The sequence below is a fragment of the Acinonyx jubatus genome, chromosome D1 (genome assembly GCF_027475565.1).
Source record: "Acinonyx jubatus isolate Ajub_Pintada_27869175 chromosome D1, VMU_Ajub_asm_v1.0, whole genome shotgun sequence".
Classification (NCBI taxonomy): Eukaryota; Metazoa; Chordata; class Mammalia; order Carnivora; family Felidae; genus Acinonyx; species Acinonyx jubatus.
Window position 1 is genome coordinate 82,599,251 of NC_069390.1, and position 18,167 is coordinate 82,617,417.

At 39.1% G+C, this 18,167-nt stretch overlaps 1 protein-coding gene across 1 annotated transcript in view; it reads right to left on the reverse strand.

The window, feature by feature from the left end:
* Positions 1–337: 337 nt before the first annotated feature.
* LOC106975148 (beta-galactosidase-1-like protein 3) overlaps positions 338–18,167 on the reverse strand; it is a 63,699-nt gene continuing 45,869 nt past the window's right edge. Inside the window, 2 exon segments of the mRNA XM_027036960.2 lie at positions 338–1,454; positions 1,596–1,712. Of these exon segments, the coding sequence (XP_026892761.1) occupies positions 1,389–1,454; positions 1,596–1,712 (183 nt within the window). The 3' untranslated portion in view covers positions 338–1,388.

Below are 18,167 nucleotides of genomic sequence, written 5' to 3' on the forward strand. Positions count from 1 at the left end.
AAAAGGTTTAAATTCTGTTTTGTTTTTCTTGGACAGTTTTGCTGGGTAAAGTGTTCTAAGCTGTGAGCACTTTTCTGTAAGCACACTGAAAAGATTACATCTTCTGGATAGTATTGTTGCATTAATATTTGGAAAAGACTGATGTAGATATGAGGCTGAGGTATAATAACAGAAGAACAGATGTAAATAGAAAGACACGTATTCAAACACTTCTTTGAACCTTGGTTTCTCCATATACAAAGTGGAAAAGCTACATGGTTGCTAAGATTAGAAATAATGTATATACCTCATCTGACATATAACACATACTATGATCTTCATGATTATTATTTCTGTTTTTCTCTCTTGGTCTATAGTATATCCACAGATTTTATGAGTTTGAGTTGACAGCCCAGAGAATAAAGTTTTATGTAGAAATTGTGTGGGTGCATGATAGAATTCTCCTTCAGTGAGCCAGCCAGTCAGATTATTGAGAAAGAAAATCATCTGGCTCCTCTGTCCTCATCCCAAGTAAGCAGGTTCCTTTCTTCCTTTTGAAACCAGATTATTTGCTAAATTTCTTAGAGGCCTTAGGCACCATATCTAACTAAGTGATCAGATATTATTATAGTGCAATGGTTTGAATTTAGGTTAAGTGCTATAAGTTGATTATAAAAAATGTGATTAGTTTCCAATGGTATCATTTGAGGAAATTCACTGGACTAATATTTGTTCACTATGAGTAAGAGGTTTGACTATATACATATAGCTGAGGAATAAAAAGACACAGAGTACTCAATTCCAGGCTTTGCTGTCATACCCATCAGTACCCAGGAACCAAATTGCTATACCTTCTCTGGTTGGATGTGATCTACCATATCACCTTGGAGACACACAGGATGTAGGGAAATGCCTGAAGACATTGTTCCTGGTGCCTTGTATTCCTCCCACCTACACGCGCGCACACACACACACACACACACACCAGGAATTTGCCCATCAGCATATACAGTACTTTCTCTGACATAGAGCAGTAATCCTTATTCTCTCTTAGGCCAGAGACTCTTTTTTTTTCCCTCCCACCTGAGTAGGAACAAACATAAATAAAATTTTGTGCTATTTTATTCATATATGCCTAAAAGCACACTTGATTAGAGAATAAGAATATGCTAAGGATTAGGCATCTAACTGGGTCATTGAAGATGTTGAAGACTTGTTAAAGCCTAAAATAGGCATGACATGGATACAGTATAATACTTATAACAATTTCCCTGTTGAGTTTTTAGGTTCTTTTTACATTTCTGCTATTGTAGGCAATGCTGATTTTCTCAAAATCAGTTTTTCTTCCTACAAAAAAAACTGCTTGTAGATGAGTTCCAACAATCTAAGAAATGTGTCATAACACAGTATTACAGCTTGGGTTCATCTATAGTTTGGATGTATGAACCACTCTTCCTTTTCTCAAACAGGATGATCTATGAAGAAAAGAAATGTTGACAGTAAGAAAGGGTAAGCCTATTCAGTACAGAATGGAAAAAAACCCTGAATTGCATTCTGGGCATGAAGGCAGATTTTAATGTTTATAAAACATAAAAGTAGGGATGGGGGGGACTCACCTCATTGTCTCTTGGATGAAGCCAGGTACCAGGGAGGTAAAGTGTTTCCTGAGGTCCAATAATTGAATATCACCCAAGGTTATGTCCATTGATGAACACAAACCCATAATTCCAGTTCTGAAAAGGATGGAATCTTGAGATTCACAGCGACAAGGGAAAACCTAAGGCACTTTTGGGAGCGAGAGCAAGACTCAATGCTTTGTGGCACTGAAAGTGGAAGTGAGTTTAGACTGGGATATGTTCTACCAAGCTGTAACTAGTTTAGGGATGACAGAGAAAAACATGAACCAACCCTTTAATGCCCCATGATATATTTTGCTGCAGTTTTTTTTAAGCTGTTGTTCTGTTTCCAGAGGTAACTACTAGGTCGTAAAGATGAATACTAATGCTAAGAACAGTTATAAAAGCTACACATTTTTAAAAATCGGCTTGCAATACAATGATGAATGACAGAACTAACATCTAGGAAAAGAAAACTGAGAGACAAGAAGATATTGAGACAATTTTTCCACTAGAGGCATCTGCTTATTTAGAAAGAGGTGGCTGAGAAGCTGAGCAGAACCTTTCACAGCCTCACAAGTTTAGGGGAACAAAAGCTAGATACCATGGAATCTTACTAAGTAATTTACACTCTGGATTGTGATCCTGAGGGGCTACACCTGAGGAGAAGAATAAACAAGAAATAGTCCAGCCATTGGATGGAAGCCTTGATTCAAATCATTTCAGTCCTCATAATTTTAGTAAGGTGATTACTAGTGTAACTAATCAATACAGAGGTGGATGTAAACCCTCTAACATCATTTTAGGCTTTGAATTATTTTTAGCATTTTTCATATATAATTTCTGGAACTCAACAAAAAATAAGCAGATGATGTGGGGAAGACAATAAAATAAAATAAAATAAAATACTATAAATACAACACAATACAAAAGAGGAACAAAAGACAATAAGAATAGATGCACAGGTGATGCAGATAATGGATTTACAAGTCACAGGCTTTAAAATAATTATACTTATTAAATTAGTATTTTCGTAGAGTTCAAAGAAACGACCTAGAATTTTGTAAAAAAAGGAAGCTATAAAAAACATCTAAAATTATATGATGAAAATTCTAGAACTAAAAATTATAATGATTAAAATTAAGGATTTAACAGATGTTTTGAATAGCAGATTAGATACAGTAAATAGAGAATATAGCTAAATATAGAATTACTAAACTGAATAATAGGAGAGAAAGTTTTCAAAATTAAGCTGAGAGGAAAGAAGAGTGAGAAGCACACAAGACAGGAAGAGGCAAAAGGTATATGGCAAAATGGTCCAACATATAAAATTAGGGCCTCCGAAATGCTCCAGTTAAAAAAACTAAGATTTCTGGACTGCATGTTAAATAAAGAAGTTATATGATATTTATAAGAAAACAATCTAAACTATAAAGACATCAAACAAAATAAAAGAAAAAACATAAAAAGATAGAATAGATAAACCATAAGCAAAATGAAGTTGCTATGTCAGAAAATGTTGACCTTTAAGGTAAGGAGCACTACTAGAGGTAAAGTGAAACACCTCCTGATGATAAAAATCTTAATCTACTCTGAATGATAATGATATATTAAGAAGGTAAAAGTATAGATTCAGAATATATAAGCAAAATTGATGAAATAACAGGAGAAATAAAATTCACAACCATAGTCTAAAACATTCACACTATGTTTCAATAGCTAATAGGTAAAGTACACAGGAATCAATAAAGACACAATACTTAAAATAAGGTGATTAATAAAGTTGAACTAATTGACACATGTAGAAAATTGATCCAAAATACATGCAGAATATACCTGTTCTTTCAAGTATACATAATAATTTTTATAAATTTTACCCCATGGTGGACTAAACAAGTGTTGTATTTTAAAGTTCTCAGACCACAATGCAAAAAAAAAAATAGATAAAAAATAGTATAAAGTAGCCAAATATTTGGAAATTATGAAACATGTACACTTCTAAGTAACCCAGAGGCCAAAGCAAAAATCATGAGGGAAATTAGAACATATTTGAATTCATTGGTGTTGAAAATAAAACATATAAAAACTTAAAGCATATATATCCAGAATAGACAAATCCATTGACACAAGGAGATTATTGTTTTTCAGGGGCTGAGGGGAGGGGAAGATGGGGAAGTAACTGCTTAATGGGTACAGGGTTTCCTTTTAGGGTTATAAAAGTGTTTTGGAACTAGATGAGGAATGGTTGCATTCATTGTAAATGTACTAAATGCCTCTGAATTGTTCACTTTAAAATGGTTAATTTTAGGGGCACCTGGTTGGCTCAGTTGGTTGTCTGACTCTTGATTTTGGCTCAGGTCATGATCTCATGGTTTGTGAGTTCAATCTCTGCATCAGGCTCTGCATTGACAGTGTGGAGCCTGCTTGGGATTCTCTCTAACCCTCTCTCCTTGCCCCTCCCCTGCTTACACACATGCACTCATTTATCTATATCTGAAAATAAATAAACTTAAAATAACTTTTAAAATGGTTAAACTTATGGGATACAGCCAGATTCATATTTAAATGAAAAATAATTTCCATTCATATGTTAAAAAAGAATAAAAAGAAAGAAGATAACTACTAAGATAAAAAGTAGAACAAACAAAACACTTTACACTTTCAGAATGGCTATTATCAAAAAATTTAAGAAACAAACAAGAAATAGCAAGTGTTGCCAAGGATGTGGATAAAACAAAACCCTCATGCACTGTTGGCAGGAATGCAAATTGGTATAGCTACTCTGGAAATCAGTATGGAGTTTCCTCCAAAAATTTAAAATGGAGGGGCACCTGGGTGGCTCAGTGGGTTAAGCATACAGCTCTCGATATTGACTCAGGTCATGATCTCACACTTTGTGGGTATAAGTCCCCTGTCTGGTTCAGTGCTGGCAGTATGGAACCTGCTTAGGATTCTCTCTCTTCCCTCTCTCTCTCTGCCTCTCTCCCACTTGCACTGTCTGTCTCTCTCAAAATAAATAAATAAACTTTTTTAAAAAAGATTTAAAATAGAATTACTATATGATCCAGTAATTTCACTACTAGGTATTTACCCAAAGAAGACAAAAAAATTAATTAAAAAAATATATGCATCTCTATGTTTATTACAGCACTATTTATAATAGCCAAGATATGATAGCAACCCAAGTACCCATGGATAGGTGAATGGATAAGGAAGTTGAGTAAATGGAATATTACTCAGCCATAAAAAAGAATGAGATCTTACAATTTGCATCAACATGGATGGACCTAGAAGGTATTAATGCTAAGTGAAATAAGTAATACAGAAAGATACCATATGATGTCGTTCATATGTGAAATTTAAATAACAAAACAAATTAACAAAGAAAAATAGATACAAGTGAGAAAACAGACTCTTACATACAGAGAACAAACTAGTGGTTGCCAGAAGGAAGGTGAGTGGAGGAATGGGTGAAATAGGTGATGGGGATTGAGAATACTCTCATCTTCATGAGCACTGAGAAATGTATCTAATTGGTGAATCATTATATTGTACATCTAAAACTAACATGACACTGGATGTTAATTATACTTGAATAAAAATCTTTAAAAAGCAAAACAATAGAACTAGGTGATGGGAAATTATTAGTATTTAGAATTTGGAACATTAAAGTAATATATGTTAGAAAAATATTTTTAAATGCTTAATATTTTATTTTATTTTATTTTATTTAGGTTTATTTATTTTTATCATGTGAGTGGGGGAGAGGCAGAGTGAGAGGGGGACAGAGGATCCAAAGTGGGCTCTGTGTTGACATCAGACATCCTGACATGGGGCTTGAACCCATGAACTGCAAGATCATGACCTGAGCCAAAGTCAGATGCTTAACTGACTGAGCCACCTAGATGCCCCAATATATTTTTATTTTAAAATAGTTTCAGATTGGTTGCCTGGGTGGCTCCATCGGTTAAATGTCTGACTTTGGCTCAGGTCATGACCTCATGGTTCGTGAGTTTGAGCCCCACATTAGGCTCTGTGCTGACAGCTCAGAGCCTGGAGCCTGCTTCAGATTCTGTGTCTTCCTCTCTGCTCTTCCCCCACTCATGCTCTGTCTCTGTCTCTCTCTCTCTCTCAAAAATAAATAAACATTAACAAAAATTAAAAAATTAAATAGTTTCAGATCTATAAGAAATTTGCAGATAGTACAGGATTTCACAAAAGAACAAAATAATAATAATAATAATAATAATAATAATAATAAAGGTAATGGAAGAAATGAAACAGAAAAGAACTATATAATACAGTAAAAGTCACAGCCAACCATTGATTCTTTGAAAGATTAATAAATTGGTAATATTCCAGTGAAACATAAAAAGGAACAATCAAACATAATACATTGAAAATTCAGATGAAATGGAAAAATTCCCAGAAAAACAAATTTTATGAAAGCCAACTTTTAAAGAAACAAAAATCTGAATAGTACTTTAATATTGAAGGATTTTAATTCACACTTACAAACCTTCCCCCACACACAAAAAAATGTTAGCCCTACATGGTTCAACTAAGGAAATCTACCAAACATGTACGAAATAATACCAGGCTTACACAAACTTTACTTCCCAAATCATTTCTGGGGGTCTTAAAACTTGGTACCAAAATATGACTAAGATATTTCAGTCATGAATATAAACACAAAAGTAGTCTTAATATTTATAGTAGTCAGAGATAGAAGATGGAGGCATAGGAAGACGCTGGGCTCACCTTGTCCAGCTGATCACTTAGATTCCATCCACATCTGCCTAAATAACCCAGAAAATCGCCAGAACACTAGCAGAACGGACTCCCCTGAGCCAAGAGGCCCACAGAAGAGGATAGGAAGGGCAGAGAGGCAGTGTATGCTACACAGACTGGCAGTAGGGAACCAGGGCAGTGGAGGGGCAGTCTGCCCAGCAAGGCAGAGCCCCAAAGTCTGGCTCACAAAGGTGGAGGGGCTGGATTCTGTGGGTCTGACAGCCAGCGGGACTTCACATCTGGAATGTTAAAAGTCAATAGCTCTGCTCTCAGAGAGTGGGGAGGGTGAGAGGATACCAGGAGGGAAAGTTGTTGAGTCCTGGAAGACAGAGCTCAGTTTGGCAGGTGAACAAAGGCGCTGGCAAGTGCAATCTCCCTCTCCCATCCCCCAGCCTAAATTCCAAAGGGAACCAGTTCCCATCACTGAACTTGCTTGCACTGCAAAAATGCCCAACACTGTGCTTCTGTGGATCCATCCCTCCGACCAGCCTGCCTCTCTCCGAATGCTGCAGGGCTCCTCATGCAGGAGACCACCAACAGCAAAGCCAGCTGTGCCTGCCCCTCCCACCCCTGTGCACCTTGGGGACCCACCCCGGCTAATACACCAGATCCCATAGAAGCAGCACCACAAGCCTGGCAGTGGGCAAGTGGCTCAGACAGGAGCCACACCACTCCACAGTGAGTCCTTGCCCCTGGGAGAGGGGAAGATAAGGTACACACCAGTCTGACTGTGGACCCAGCGGTGGGCTGGGGGCAGACATCAGATCTGACTGTGCCCCACCCACCAACACAAGTTACTCTGGACCGCACAGGGGAAGTGCCCAGCAGTTCGGAGCCACAGCAGGGACTACCCCAAATAGTGAAACGGAAGAATTCTCCTAAAAAGAAACTCCAGGAAGTAGCGACAGCTAATGAATTGATAAAAAACGATTTAGGCAATATAACAGAACAAAAATTTAAAATAATAGTCATAAAATTAATCGCTGGGCTTGAAAAAAGCACAGAGGACAGCAGAGAGTCTATAACTACAGAGATCAAGGGACTAAGAAATAGTCATGAGGAGCTAAAAAATGCTATAAATGAGATGCAAAATAAAATGGAGGCAGCCATAGCATGGATTGAAGAGGCAGAGGAGAGAATAGGTGAATTAGAAGATAAAATTATGGAAAAGAGGAAGCTGAGAAAAAGAGAGATAAAAAAAATCCAGAGTATGAGGGGAGAACTAGAGAACTAAGTGATGCAATCAAATGGAACAATTTCCATATAATACGAATTCCAGAAGAAGAGAGACAGAAAGGGGCTGAAGGTGTACTCGAAAAAATCATAGCTGAGAACTTCCCTATCTGGGGAAGGAAACAGGCATTGAAATCCAAGAGGCACAGAGAACATCCTTCAGACATAACTTGAATCGATCTTCTGCATGACATATCATAGTGAAACTGGCAAAATACAAGGATAAAGAGAAAATTCTGAAATCAGGTATGGGGGATCCTGGGAAGATGGCAGCGTAGGAGGATGCTGGGCTCACTGCACGTCCTGCTTATCACTTAGATTCCACCTACACCTGCCTAAATAACCCAGAAAACCACCAGAAGACTAGCAGAATGGAATCTCCGGAGCCAAGCACAGATGAGAGGCCCACAGAAGAGGGTAGGAAGGGCGGCGAGGCTGTGCGTGCTCCAGGAACTGGCGGGAGGGAGCTGGGGCGGAGGGGCGGCCCGCCAGCCAAGCAAAGCCCCCGAGTCTGGCTTGCAAAAGCAGAGGGGCCAGACGGAGTGTGTTCCGACAGCAAGTGGGACTTGACATCTGGAAGGTTATAAGCTAACAGCTCTGCTCGGAGAACGGGAGGGCTGGAGGACAACAGGAGAGAGAGTTGTTGAGCCCCGGATGACAGAGCTCAGCTTGGCAGGGAACAAAGGCACTTGCCAGCGCCATCTCCCTTGCCCATCCCCCAGCCAAAATCCCAAAGGGAACCAGTTCTTTCCAGGGAACATGCTTGCACCGCACAAACACCCAATGCTGTGCTTCTGCAGATCCATCCCTCTGGCGGTTCTGACTCCCTCCTGGTGCCCCAGGGCCCCTACCAAAGCGGATCTCCGAAGGAAAAGCCAGCTGAGCCTGCCCCTCCGCCCCTGTGCACCATGCCCTCACCTGCCCCTCCTGCCCCTGTGCACCATGTCGATCCACCCCAGGTAATATGCCAGATCCCCAGCACCACAAGCCTGGCAGTGTGCAAGTAGCCCAGATGGGCCACACCACCCCACAGTGAATCACGCCCCTAGGAGCGTCTGACTGTGACCCCAGTGGTGAGCTGGGGGCAGACATCAGGTCTGACTGTGGCCCTGCCCACCATCGCAAGTTATTCAAGACAGCACAGGGGAAGGGCCCTGCAGTCCTGCACCACTCCAGGGACTATCCCAAATGACAAAACGGAAGAATTTCTCTCAGAAAAACATCCAGGGAATAACAACAGCTAACAAACTGATAAAAAAATGATTTAAACAATATAACAGAAAGTGAATTTAGAAAAATAGTCATAAAATTAATCGCTGGGCTTGAAAACAGTATAAAGGACAGCAGAGAATCTCTTGCTAAAGAGATCAAGGGGCTAAGGAACAGCCAGGAGGAGCTAAAAAATGCTATCAATGAACTGCAAAATAAAATGGAGACAACTACGGCTCGGATTCAAGAGGCAGAGGAGAGAATAGGTGAACTAGAAGAAAAAATTATGGAAAAAGAAGAAGCTGAGAAAAAGAGAGATAAAAAAATCCAGGAGTATGAGGGGAAAATTAGAGAACTAAGTGATGCACTAAAGAGAAATAATCTACGCATAATTGGTATTCCAGAGGAGGCAGAGAGAGGGAAAGGTGCTGAAGGTGTACTTGAAGAAATAATAGCTGAGAACTTCCCGGATCTGGGGAAGGAAAAAGGCATTGAAATCCAAGAGGCACAGAGAACTCCCTTCAGATGTAACTTGAATCGATCTTCTGCATGACATATCATAGTGAAACTGGCAAAATACAAGGATAAAGAGAAAACTCCGAAAGCAGCTAGAGATAAACGTGCTATAACATATAAAGGGAGACCTATAAGACTCATGACCAACCTCTCTACTGAAACTTGGCGGGCCAGAAAGGAATGGCAGGAGATCTTTAATGTGATGAACAGAAAAAATATGCAGCTGAGAATCCTTTATCCAGCAAATCTGTCATTTAGAATAGAAGGAGAGATAAAGGTCTTCCCAAACAACAAAAACTGAAGGAATTCATCACCACTAAACCAGCCCTACAAGAGATCCTAAGGGGGATCCTGTGAGACAAAGTTCCAGAGACATCACTACAAGCATGAAACCTAGGGACATCGCAATGACTCTAAACCCATATCTTTCTATAATAAAACTGAATATAAATGGATTAAATGCGCTAACTAAAAGACAAGGGTATCAGAATTCATAAAAAAACAAGACCCATCTATTTGCTGTCTACAAGAGACTCATTTTAGACCTGGGGACACGTTCAGATTGAGAGGAAGGGGATGGAGAACTATTTATCATGCCACTGGAAGTCAAAAGAAAGCTGGAGTAGCCATACTTATATCAGACAAACTAGACTTTATTTATTTTTTATTTTATATATGAAATTTATTGTCAAATTGGTTTCCATACAACACCCAGTGTTCATCCCAAAAGGTGCCCTCTTCAATACCCATCACCCACCCTCTACTCCCTCCCACCCCCCATCAACCCTCAGTTTGTTCTGTTTTTAACAGTCTCTTATGCTTTGGCTCTCTCCCACTCTAACCTCTTTTTTTTTTCCCTTCCCCTCCCCCATGGGTTCCTGTTAAGTTTCTCAGCATCCACATAAGAGTGAAACGATATGGTATCTGTCGTTCTCTGTATGGCTTATTTCACTTAGCATCACACTCTCCAGTTCCATCTACCTTGCTACAAAAGGCCATATTTCATTCTTTCTCATTGCCACGTATTATTCCATTGTGTATATAAACCACAATTTCTTTATCCATTCATCAGTTGTTGGACATTTAGGCTCTTTCCATAATTTGGCTATTGTTGAGAGTGCTGCTATAAACATTGGGGTACAAGTGCCCCTATGCATCAGTATTCCTGTATCCCTTGGGTAAATTCCTAGCAGTGCTATTGCTGGGTCATAGGGTAGGTCTATTTTTAATTTTCTGAGGAACCTCCACACTGCTTTCCAGAGCGGCTGCACCAATTTGCATTCCCACCAACAGTGCAAGAGGGTTCCCGTTTCTCCACATCCTCGCCAGCATCTATAGTCTCCTGATTTGTTCATTTTGGCCACTCTGACTGGAGTGAGGTGATTTCTGAGTGTGGTTTTGATTTGTATTTCCCTGATGAGGAGCGACGTTGAGCATCTTTTCATGTGCCTGTTGGCCATCTGGATGTCTTCTTTAGAGAAGTGTCTATTCATGTTTTCTGCCCATTTCTTCACTGGGTTATTTGTTTTTCGGGTGTGGAGTTTGGTGACCTCTTTATAGATTTTGGATACTAGCCCTTTGTCCGATATGTCATGTGCAAATATCTTTTCCCATTCCATTGGTTGTCTTTTAGTTTTGTTGGTTGTTTCCTTTGCTGTGCAGAAGCTTTTTATCTTCATAAGGTCCCAGTAATTCACTTTTGCTTTTAATTCCCTTGCCTTTGGGGATGTGTCGAGTAAGAGATTGCTACGGCTGAGGTCAGAGAGGTCTTTTCCTGCTTTCTCCTCTAGGGTTTTGATGGTTTCCTGTCTCACATTCAGGTCCTTTATCCATTTTGAGTTTATTTTTATTAATGGTGTGAGAAAGTGGTCTAGTTTCAACCTTCTGCATGTTGCTGTCCAGTTCTCCCAGCACCATTTGTTAAAGAGGCTCAGACAAACTAGAATTTAAATTAAAGGCTATAACAAGAGATGAAGAAGGGCATTATATAATAATCGCAGGGTCTATCCATCAGGAAGAGCTAACAATTATAAACGTCTATGCGCCAAATACAGGAGCCCCCAAATATATAAAACAATTATTCACAAACATAAGCAACCTTATTGATAAGAATGTGGTAATTGCAGGGGACTTTAACACTCCACTTACAGAAATGGATAGATCATCTAGACACATGGTCAGTAAAGAAACAAGGGCCCTGAATGATACATACATTGGATCAGATGGACGTGACAGATATATTTAGAACTCTGCATCCCAAAGCAACCGAATATACTTTCTTCTAGAGTGCACATGGAACATTCTCCAACATAGATCACCTATTGGGTCACAAAACAGCCCTTCATACGTATACAAGAATTGAAATCATACCATGCATACTTTCAGACCACAATGCTATGAAGCTTGAAATCAACCACAGGAAAAAGTCTGGAAAACCTCCACAAGCATGGAGGTTAAAGACCACCCTACTAAAGAATGAATGGGTCAACCAGGCAATTAGAGAAGATATTAAAAAATATATGGAAATAAATGAAAATGAAAATACAACAATCCAAACGCTTTGGGATGCAGCAAAGGCAGTCCTGAGAGGAAAATACGTTGCAATCCAGGCCTATCTCCAGAAACAAGAAAAATCCCAAATACAAACTCTAACAGCACACCTAAAGGAAATAGAAGCAGAACAGCAAAGGCAGCCTAAATCCAGCAGAAGAAGAGAAATAATAAAGATCAGAGCAGAAATAAACAATAAAGAATCTAAAAAAACTGTAGAGCAGATCAACGAAACCATGAGTTGGTTTTTTGAAAAAATAAACAAAATTGATAAAGCTCTAGCCAGGCTTCTCAAAAAGAAAAGGGAGATGACCCAAATAGATAAAATCATGAATGAAAATGGAATTATTACAACCAATCCCTCAGAGATACAAGCAATTATCAAGGAATACTATGAAAAATTATATGCCAACAAACTGGACAACCTGGAAGAAATGGACAAATTCCTAAAAACCCACAACCTTCCAAAACTCAATCAGGAGGAAATAGAAAGCTTGAACAGCCCCATAACCAGCGAACAAATTGAATCAGTCATCAAAAATCTCCCAACAAATAAGAGTCCAAGACCAGATGGCTTCCCAGGGGAGTCCTACCAGACGTTTAAAGCAGAGATAATACCTATCCTTCTCAAGCTCTTCCAAAAAATAGAAAGGGAAGGAAAACTTCCAGACTCATTCTATGAAGCCAGTATTACTTTGATTCCTAAACCAGACAGAGACCCAGCAAAAAAAGAGAACTACAGGCCAATATCCCTGATGAATATGGATGCAAAAATTCTCAACAAGATACTAGCAAATTGAATTCAACAGCATATAAAAAGAATTATTCACTATGATCAAGTGGGATTCATTCCTGGGATGCAGGACTGGTTCAACATTCGCAAATCAATCAACGTGATACATCACATTAACAAAAAAAAAGAGAAGAACCATATGATCCTGTGAATCGATGCAGAAAAGGCCTTTGACAAAATCCAGCAACCTTTCTTAATAAAAGCCCTCGAGAAAGTCGGGATAGAAGGAACATACATAAGATCATAAAAACCATTTATGAAAAGCCCACAGCTAACATCATCCTCAATGGAGAAAAACTGAGAGCTTTTTCCCTGAGATCAGGAACACAACAGGGATGCCCACTCTCACCGCTGTTGTTTAACATAGTGTTGGAAGTTCTAGCATCAGCAATCAGATAACAAAAGGAAATCAAAGGCATCAAAATTGGCAAAGATGAAGTTAAGCTTTCACTTTTTGCAGATGACATGATATTATACATGGAAAATCCGATAGACTCCATCAGAAGTCTGCTAGAACTGATACATGAATTTAGCAAAGTTGCAGGATACAAAATCAATGTACAAATCAGTTGCATTCTTATACGCTAATAATGAAGCAACAGGAAGACAAATAAAGAAACTGATCCCATTCACAATTGCACCAAGAAGCATAAAATACCTAGGAAGAAACCTAATCAAAAATGTAAAAGCTCTATATGCTGAAAACTATAGAAAGCTCATGAAGGAAATTGAAGAAGATATAAAGAAATGGAAAAACATTCCATGCTCATATATTGGAAGAATAAATATTGTCAAAATGTCAATACTATCCAAAGCTATCTACACATTCAATGCAATCCCAATCAAAACTGCACCAGCATTCTTCTCGAAACTAGAACAAGCCATCCTAAAATTCATATGGAACCACAAAAGGCCCCGAAAAGCCAAAGTAATTTTGAAGAAGAAGACCAAAGCAGGAGGCATCACAATCCCAGACTTTAGCCTCTACTACAAAACTGTCATCATCAAGACAGCATGGTATTGACACAAAAACAGACACATAGACCAATGGAATAGAATAGAAACCCCAGAACTAGACCCACAAACGTATGGCCAATTCATCTCTGACAAAGCAGGAAAGAATATGCAATGGAAAAAAGGCAGTCTCTTTAAAAAATGGTGCTGGGAGAACTGGACAGCAACATGCAGAAGATTGAAACTAGACCACTTTCTCATACCATTCACAAAAATAAACTCAAAATGGATAAAGGACCTGAATGTGAGACAGGAAACCATCAAAACCCTAGAGGAGAAAGCAAGAAAAGGCCTCTTTGACCTCAACCGTAGCAATTTCTTACTTGACACATCCCCAAAGGCAAGGGAATTAAAAGCAAAAATGAACTACTGGGACCTTATGAAGATAAAAAGCTTCTGCACAGCAAAGGAAACAACCAACAAAACTAAAAGGCAACCAATGGAATGGGAAAAGATATTTGCACATGACATATCGGACAAAGGGCTAGTATCCAAAACCTATAAAGAGCTCACCAAACTCCACACCCGAAAAACAAATAACCCAGTGAAGAAATGGGCAGAAAACATGAATAGACACTTTTCTAAAGAAGACATCCAGATGGCCAACAGGCACATGAAAAGATGCTCAACGTCGCTCCTCATCAGGGAAATACAAATCAAAACCACACTCAGAAATCACCTCACTCCAGTCAGAGTGGCCAAAATGAACAAATCAGGAGACTATAGATGCTGGCGAGGATGTGGAGAAACGGGAACCCTCTTGCACTGTTGGTGGGAATGCAAATTGGTGAAGCCACTCTGGAAAACAGTGTGGAGGTTCCTCAAAAAAGTAAAAATAGACCTACCCTATGACCCAGCAATAGCACTGCTAGGAATTTACCCAAGGGATACAGGAATACTGATGCATAGGGGCACTTGTACCCCAATGTTTATAGCAGCACTCTCAACAATAGCCAAATTATGGAAAGAGCCTAAATGTCCAACAACTGATGAATGGATAAAGAAATTGTGGTTTATATACACAATGGAATACTATGTGGCAATGAGAAAGAATGAAATACGGCCCTTTGTAGCAACGTAGATGGAACTGGAGAGTGTGATGCTAAGTGAAATAAGCCGTACAGAGAAAGACAGATACCATACGGTTTCACTCTTATGTGCATCCCGAGAAACTTAACAGAAACCCATGCGGGAGGGGAAGTAAATAAACAAAAAGAAAAAGAGGTTAGAGTGGGAGAGAGCCAAAGCATAAGAGACCCTTAAAAACAGAACAAACTGAGGTTTGATGGGGGGTGGGAGGGAGGGGAGGGTGGGTGATGGGTATTGAGGACAGCACCTTTTGGGATGAGCACTGGGTGTTGTATGGAAACCAATCTGACAATAAACTTCATATATTGAAAAAAAATGAAAGCAGGTATGGATAAATGGGCCCTAACATACAAAGGTAGACACATAACGGTAGTAGCAGACCTATCTACTGAAACTTGGCAGGCCAGAAAGGAATGGCAGGAAATCTTCAAAGTGATGAACAGAAAAAATATGCAGCCAAGAATCCTTTACCCAGAAAGTCTGTGATTCAGAATACAAGGAGAGATAAAGGTTTTTGCAAACAAACAAAAACTGAAGGAATTCATCACCACTAAACCAGCCCTACAAGAGATCCTAAGGGGAACTCTGTGAGTGAAATGTTGCAAGGACCACAAAGTACCAGAGACATCAGTACAAGCATGAACCCTACAGATATCACAATGACTCTAAACCCGTATCTATTTATAATAACACTGGATGTAAAGGGACTGAATGCTCCAACCAAAAGACATAGGGCATTAGAGTGGATAAAAAAACAATACCCCTCTATTACTGTCTACAGGAGACTCATTTTAGACCTGAGGACACCTTCAGATTGCGAGGGAGGGGATGGAGAACTATCTACCATGCTACTGGAAGTCAAAAGAAAGCTGGAGTAGCCATACTTATATCAGACAAACTAGACTTTAAATTAAAGCCTGTACCAAGAGAAGAAGAAGGGCATTATATAAGAATTACAGGGTCTATCCATCAGGAAAAGCTAACTATTATAAATGTCTGTGCATGGAATACAGGAGCCCCCAAATATATAAAACAATCACAAACATAAGCAACTTATTGATAAGAATGTGGTAATTGCAGGGGACTTTAATACTCCACTTACAACAATGGATAGATCATCTAGACACAGGATCAGTAAAGAAACAAAGGCCCTGAAATATACATTGGATCAGATAGACTTGACAGATATATTTAGAACTCTGCATCCAAAAGCAACTGAATATACTTTCTTCTCGAGTGCACATGGAGCATTCTCTAAGATAGATCACATACTGGGTCACAAAACAGCCCTTCATAAGTATAAAAGAGTTGAGATCGTACCATGCACACTTTCAGACTGCAATGCTATCAAACTTGATATCAACCACAGGAAAAAGCCTGGAAAACCTCCAAAAGCATGGAGGTTAAAGAACACCCTACTAAAGAATGAATGGGTCAACCAGGCAATTACAGAAGAAATTTGAAAATACATGCGCACAAAGGAAGATGAAAATACAGCAATATAAAAGCTTTGGGATGCAGGAAAGGCAGTCCTGAGAGGAAAATACATTGCAATCCAGGCCTATCTCAAGAAACAAGAAAAATCACAAATATAAAATCTAACAGCACACCTAAAGGAAATAGAATCAGAAGAGCAAAGACACCCCAAACCCAGCAGAATAGAAATAATAAATATCAGAGCAGAAATAAACAATATAGAACCTAAAAAACAGTAGGAAGATCAATGATACCAAGAGTTGGTTTTTTGAAAAAAAAAAAACAAAACAAAAACAAAATTGATAAACCTCTAGCTAGGCTTCTCAAAAAGAAAAGGGAGAGAACCCAAATAGATAAAATCATGAATGAAAATGGAGTTACTACAACCAATCCCTCAGAGATACAAACAATTATCAGGGAATACTATGAAAAATTATATGCCAACAAAACCGACAACCTGGAAGAAATGGACACATTCCTAAGCACCCAAAACTAAGCACACTTCCAAAACTCAAACAGGAAGGAATAGAAAACTTGAACAGACCCATAACAAGCGAAGAAATTGAATCAGTTATCCAAAATCTCCCAACAAATAAGAGTCCAGGACCAGATGGCTTCCCAGGGAAGTCCTACCAGACGTTTAAAGCAGAGATAATACCTATCCTTCTCAAGCTCTTCCAAAAAATAGAAAGGGAAGGAAAACTTCCAGACTCATTCTATGAAGCCAGTATTACTTTGATTCCTAAACCAGACAGAGACCCAGCAAAAAAAGAGAACTACAGGCCAATATCCCTGATGAATATGGATGCAAAAATTCTCAACAAGATACTAGCAAATCTAATTCAACACCATATAAAAAGAATTATTCACCATGATCAAGTGGGATTCATTCCTCGGATGCAGGGCTGGTTCAACATTCGCAAATCAATCAATGTGATACATCACATTAATAAAAGAAAAGATAAGAACCATATCATCCTGTTAATCGATGCAGAAAAGGCCTTTGACAAAATCAGCATCTTTCTTCATAAAGACACTTGAGAGAGTGAGAGTCGGATAGAAGGAACATACTTAAACATCATAAAAGCCATTTATGAAAAGCCTACAGCTAACATCATCCTCAATGGAGAAAAACTGAGAGCTTTTTCCCTGAGATCAGGAACACGACAGGGATATCCACTCTCACCAACGTGGTTTAACATAGTGTTGGAAGTGCTAGCATCAGCAATCAGACAACAAAAGGAAACCAAAGGCATCAAAATTGGCAAAGATGAAGTAAACCTTTTCCTTTTTGCAGATGACATGATACTCTACATGGAAAACCCGACAGACTCCACCAAAAGTCTGCTAGAACCAATACATGAATTCAGCAAAGTCACTGGATACAAAATTAATGTACAGAATCAGTTGCATTCTTATACACCAATAAAGAAGCAACAGAAAGACAAATAAAGAAACTGATCCCATTCACAACTGCACCAAGAGTCATAAAACACCTAGGAATAAGCCTAACCAAAGATGTAAAAGCTCTGTATGCTGAAAACTATAGAAAGCTTATGAAAGAAATTGAAGAGGGTACAAAGAAATGGAAAAAACATTCTGTGCTCATGGATTGGAAGAATAAATATTGTCAAAATGTCTATACTACCCAAAGCTATCTACACATTCAATGCAATTCCAATCAAAATTGCACCAGCATTCTTCTCAAAGCTAGAAAAAGCAATCCTAGGGGCGCCTGGGTGGCTCAGTCGGTTAAGCGTCCGACTTCAGCTCAGGTCACGATCTCACGGTCCGTCAGTTCAAGCCCTGTGTCGGGCTCTGGGCTGATGGCTCAGAGCCTGGAGCCTACTTCCAATTCTGTGTCTCCCTCTCTCTCTGCCCCTCCCCCGTTCATGCTCTGT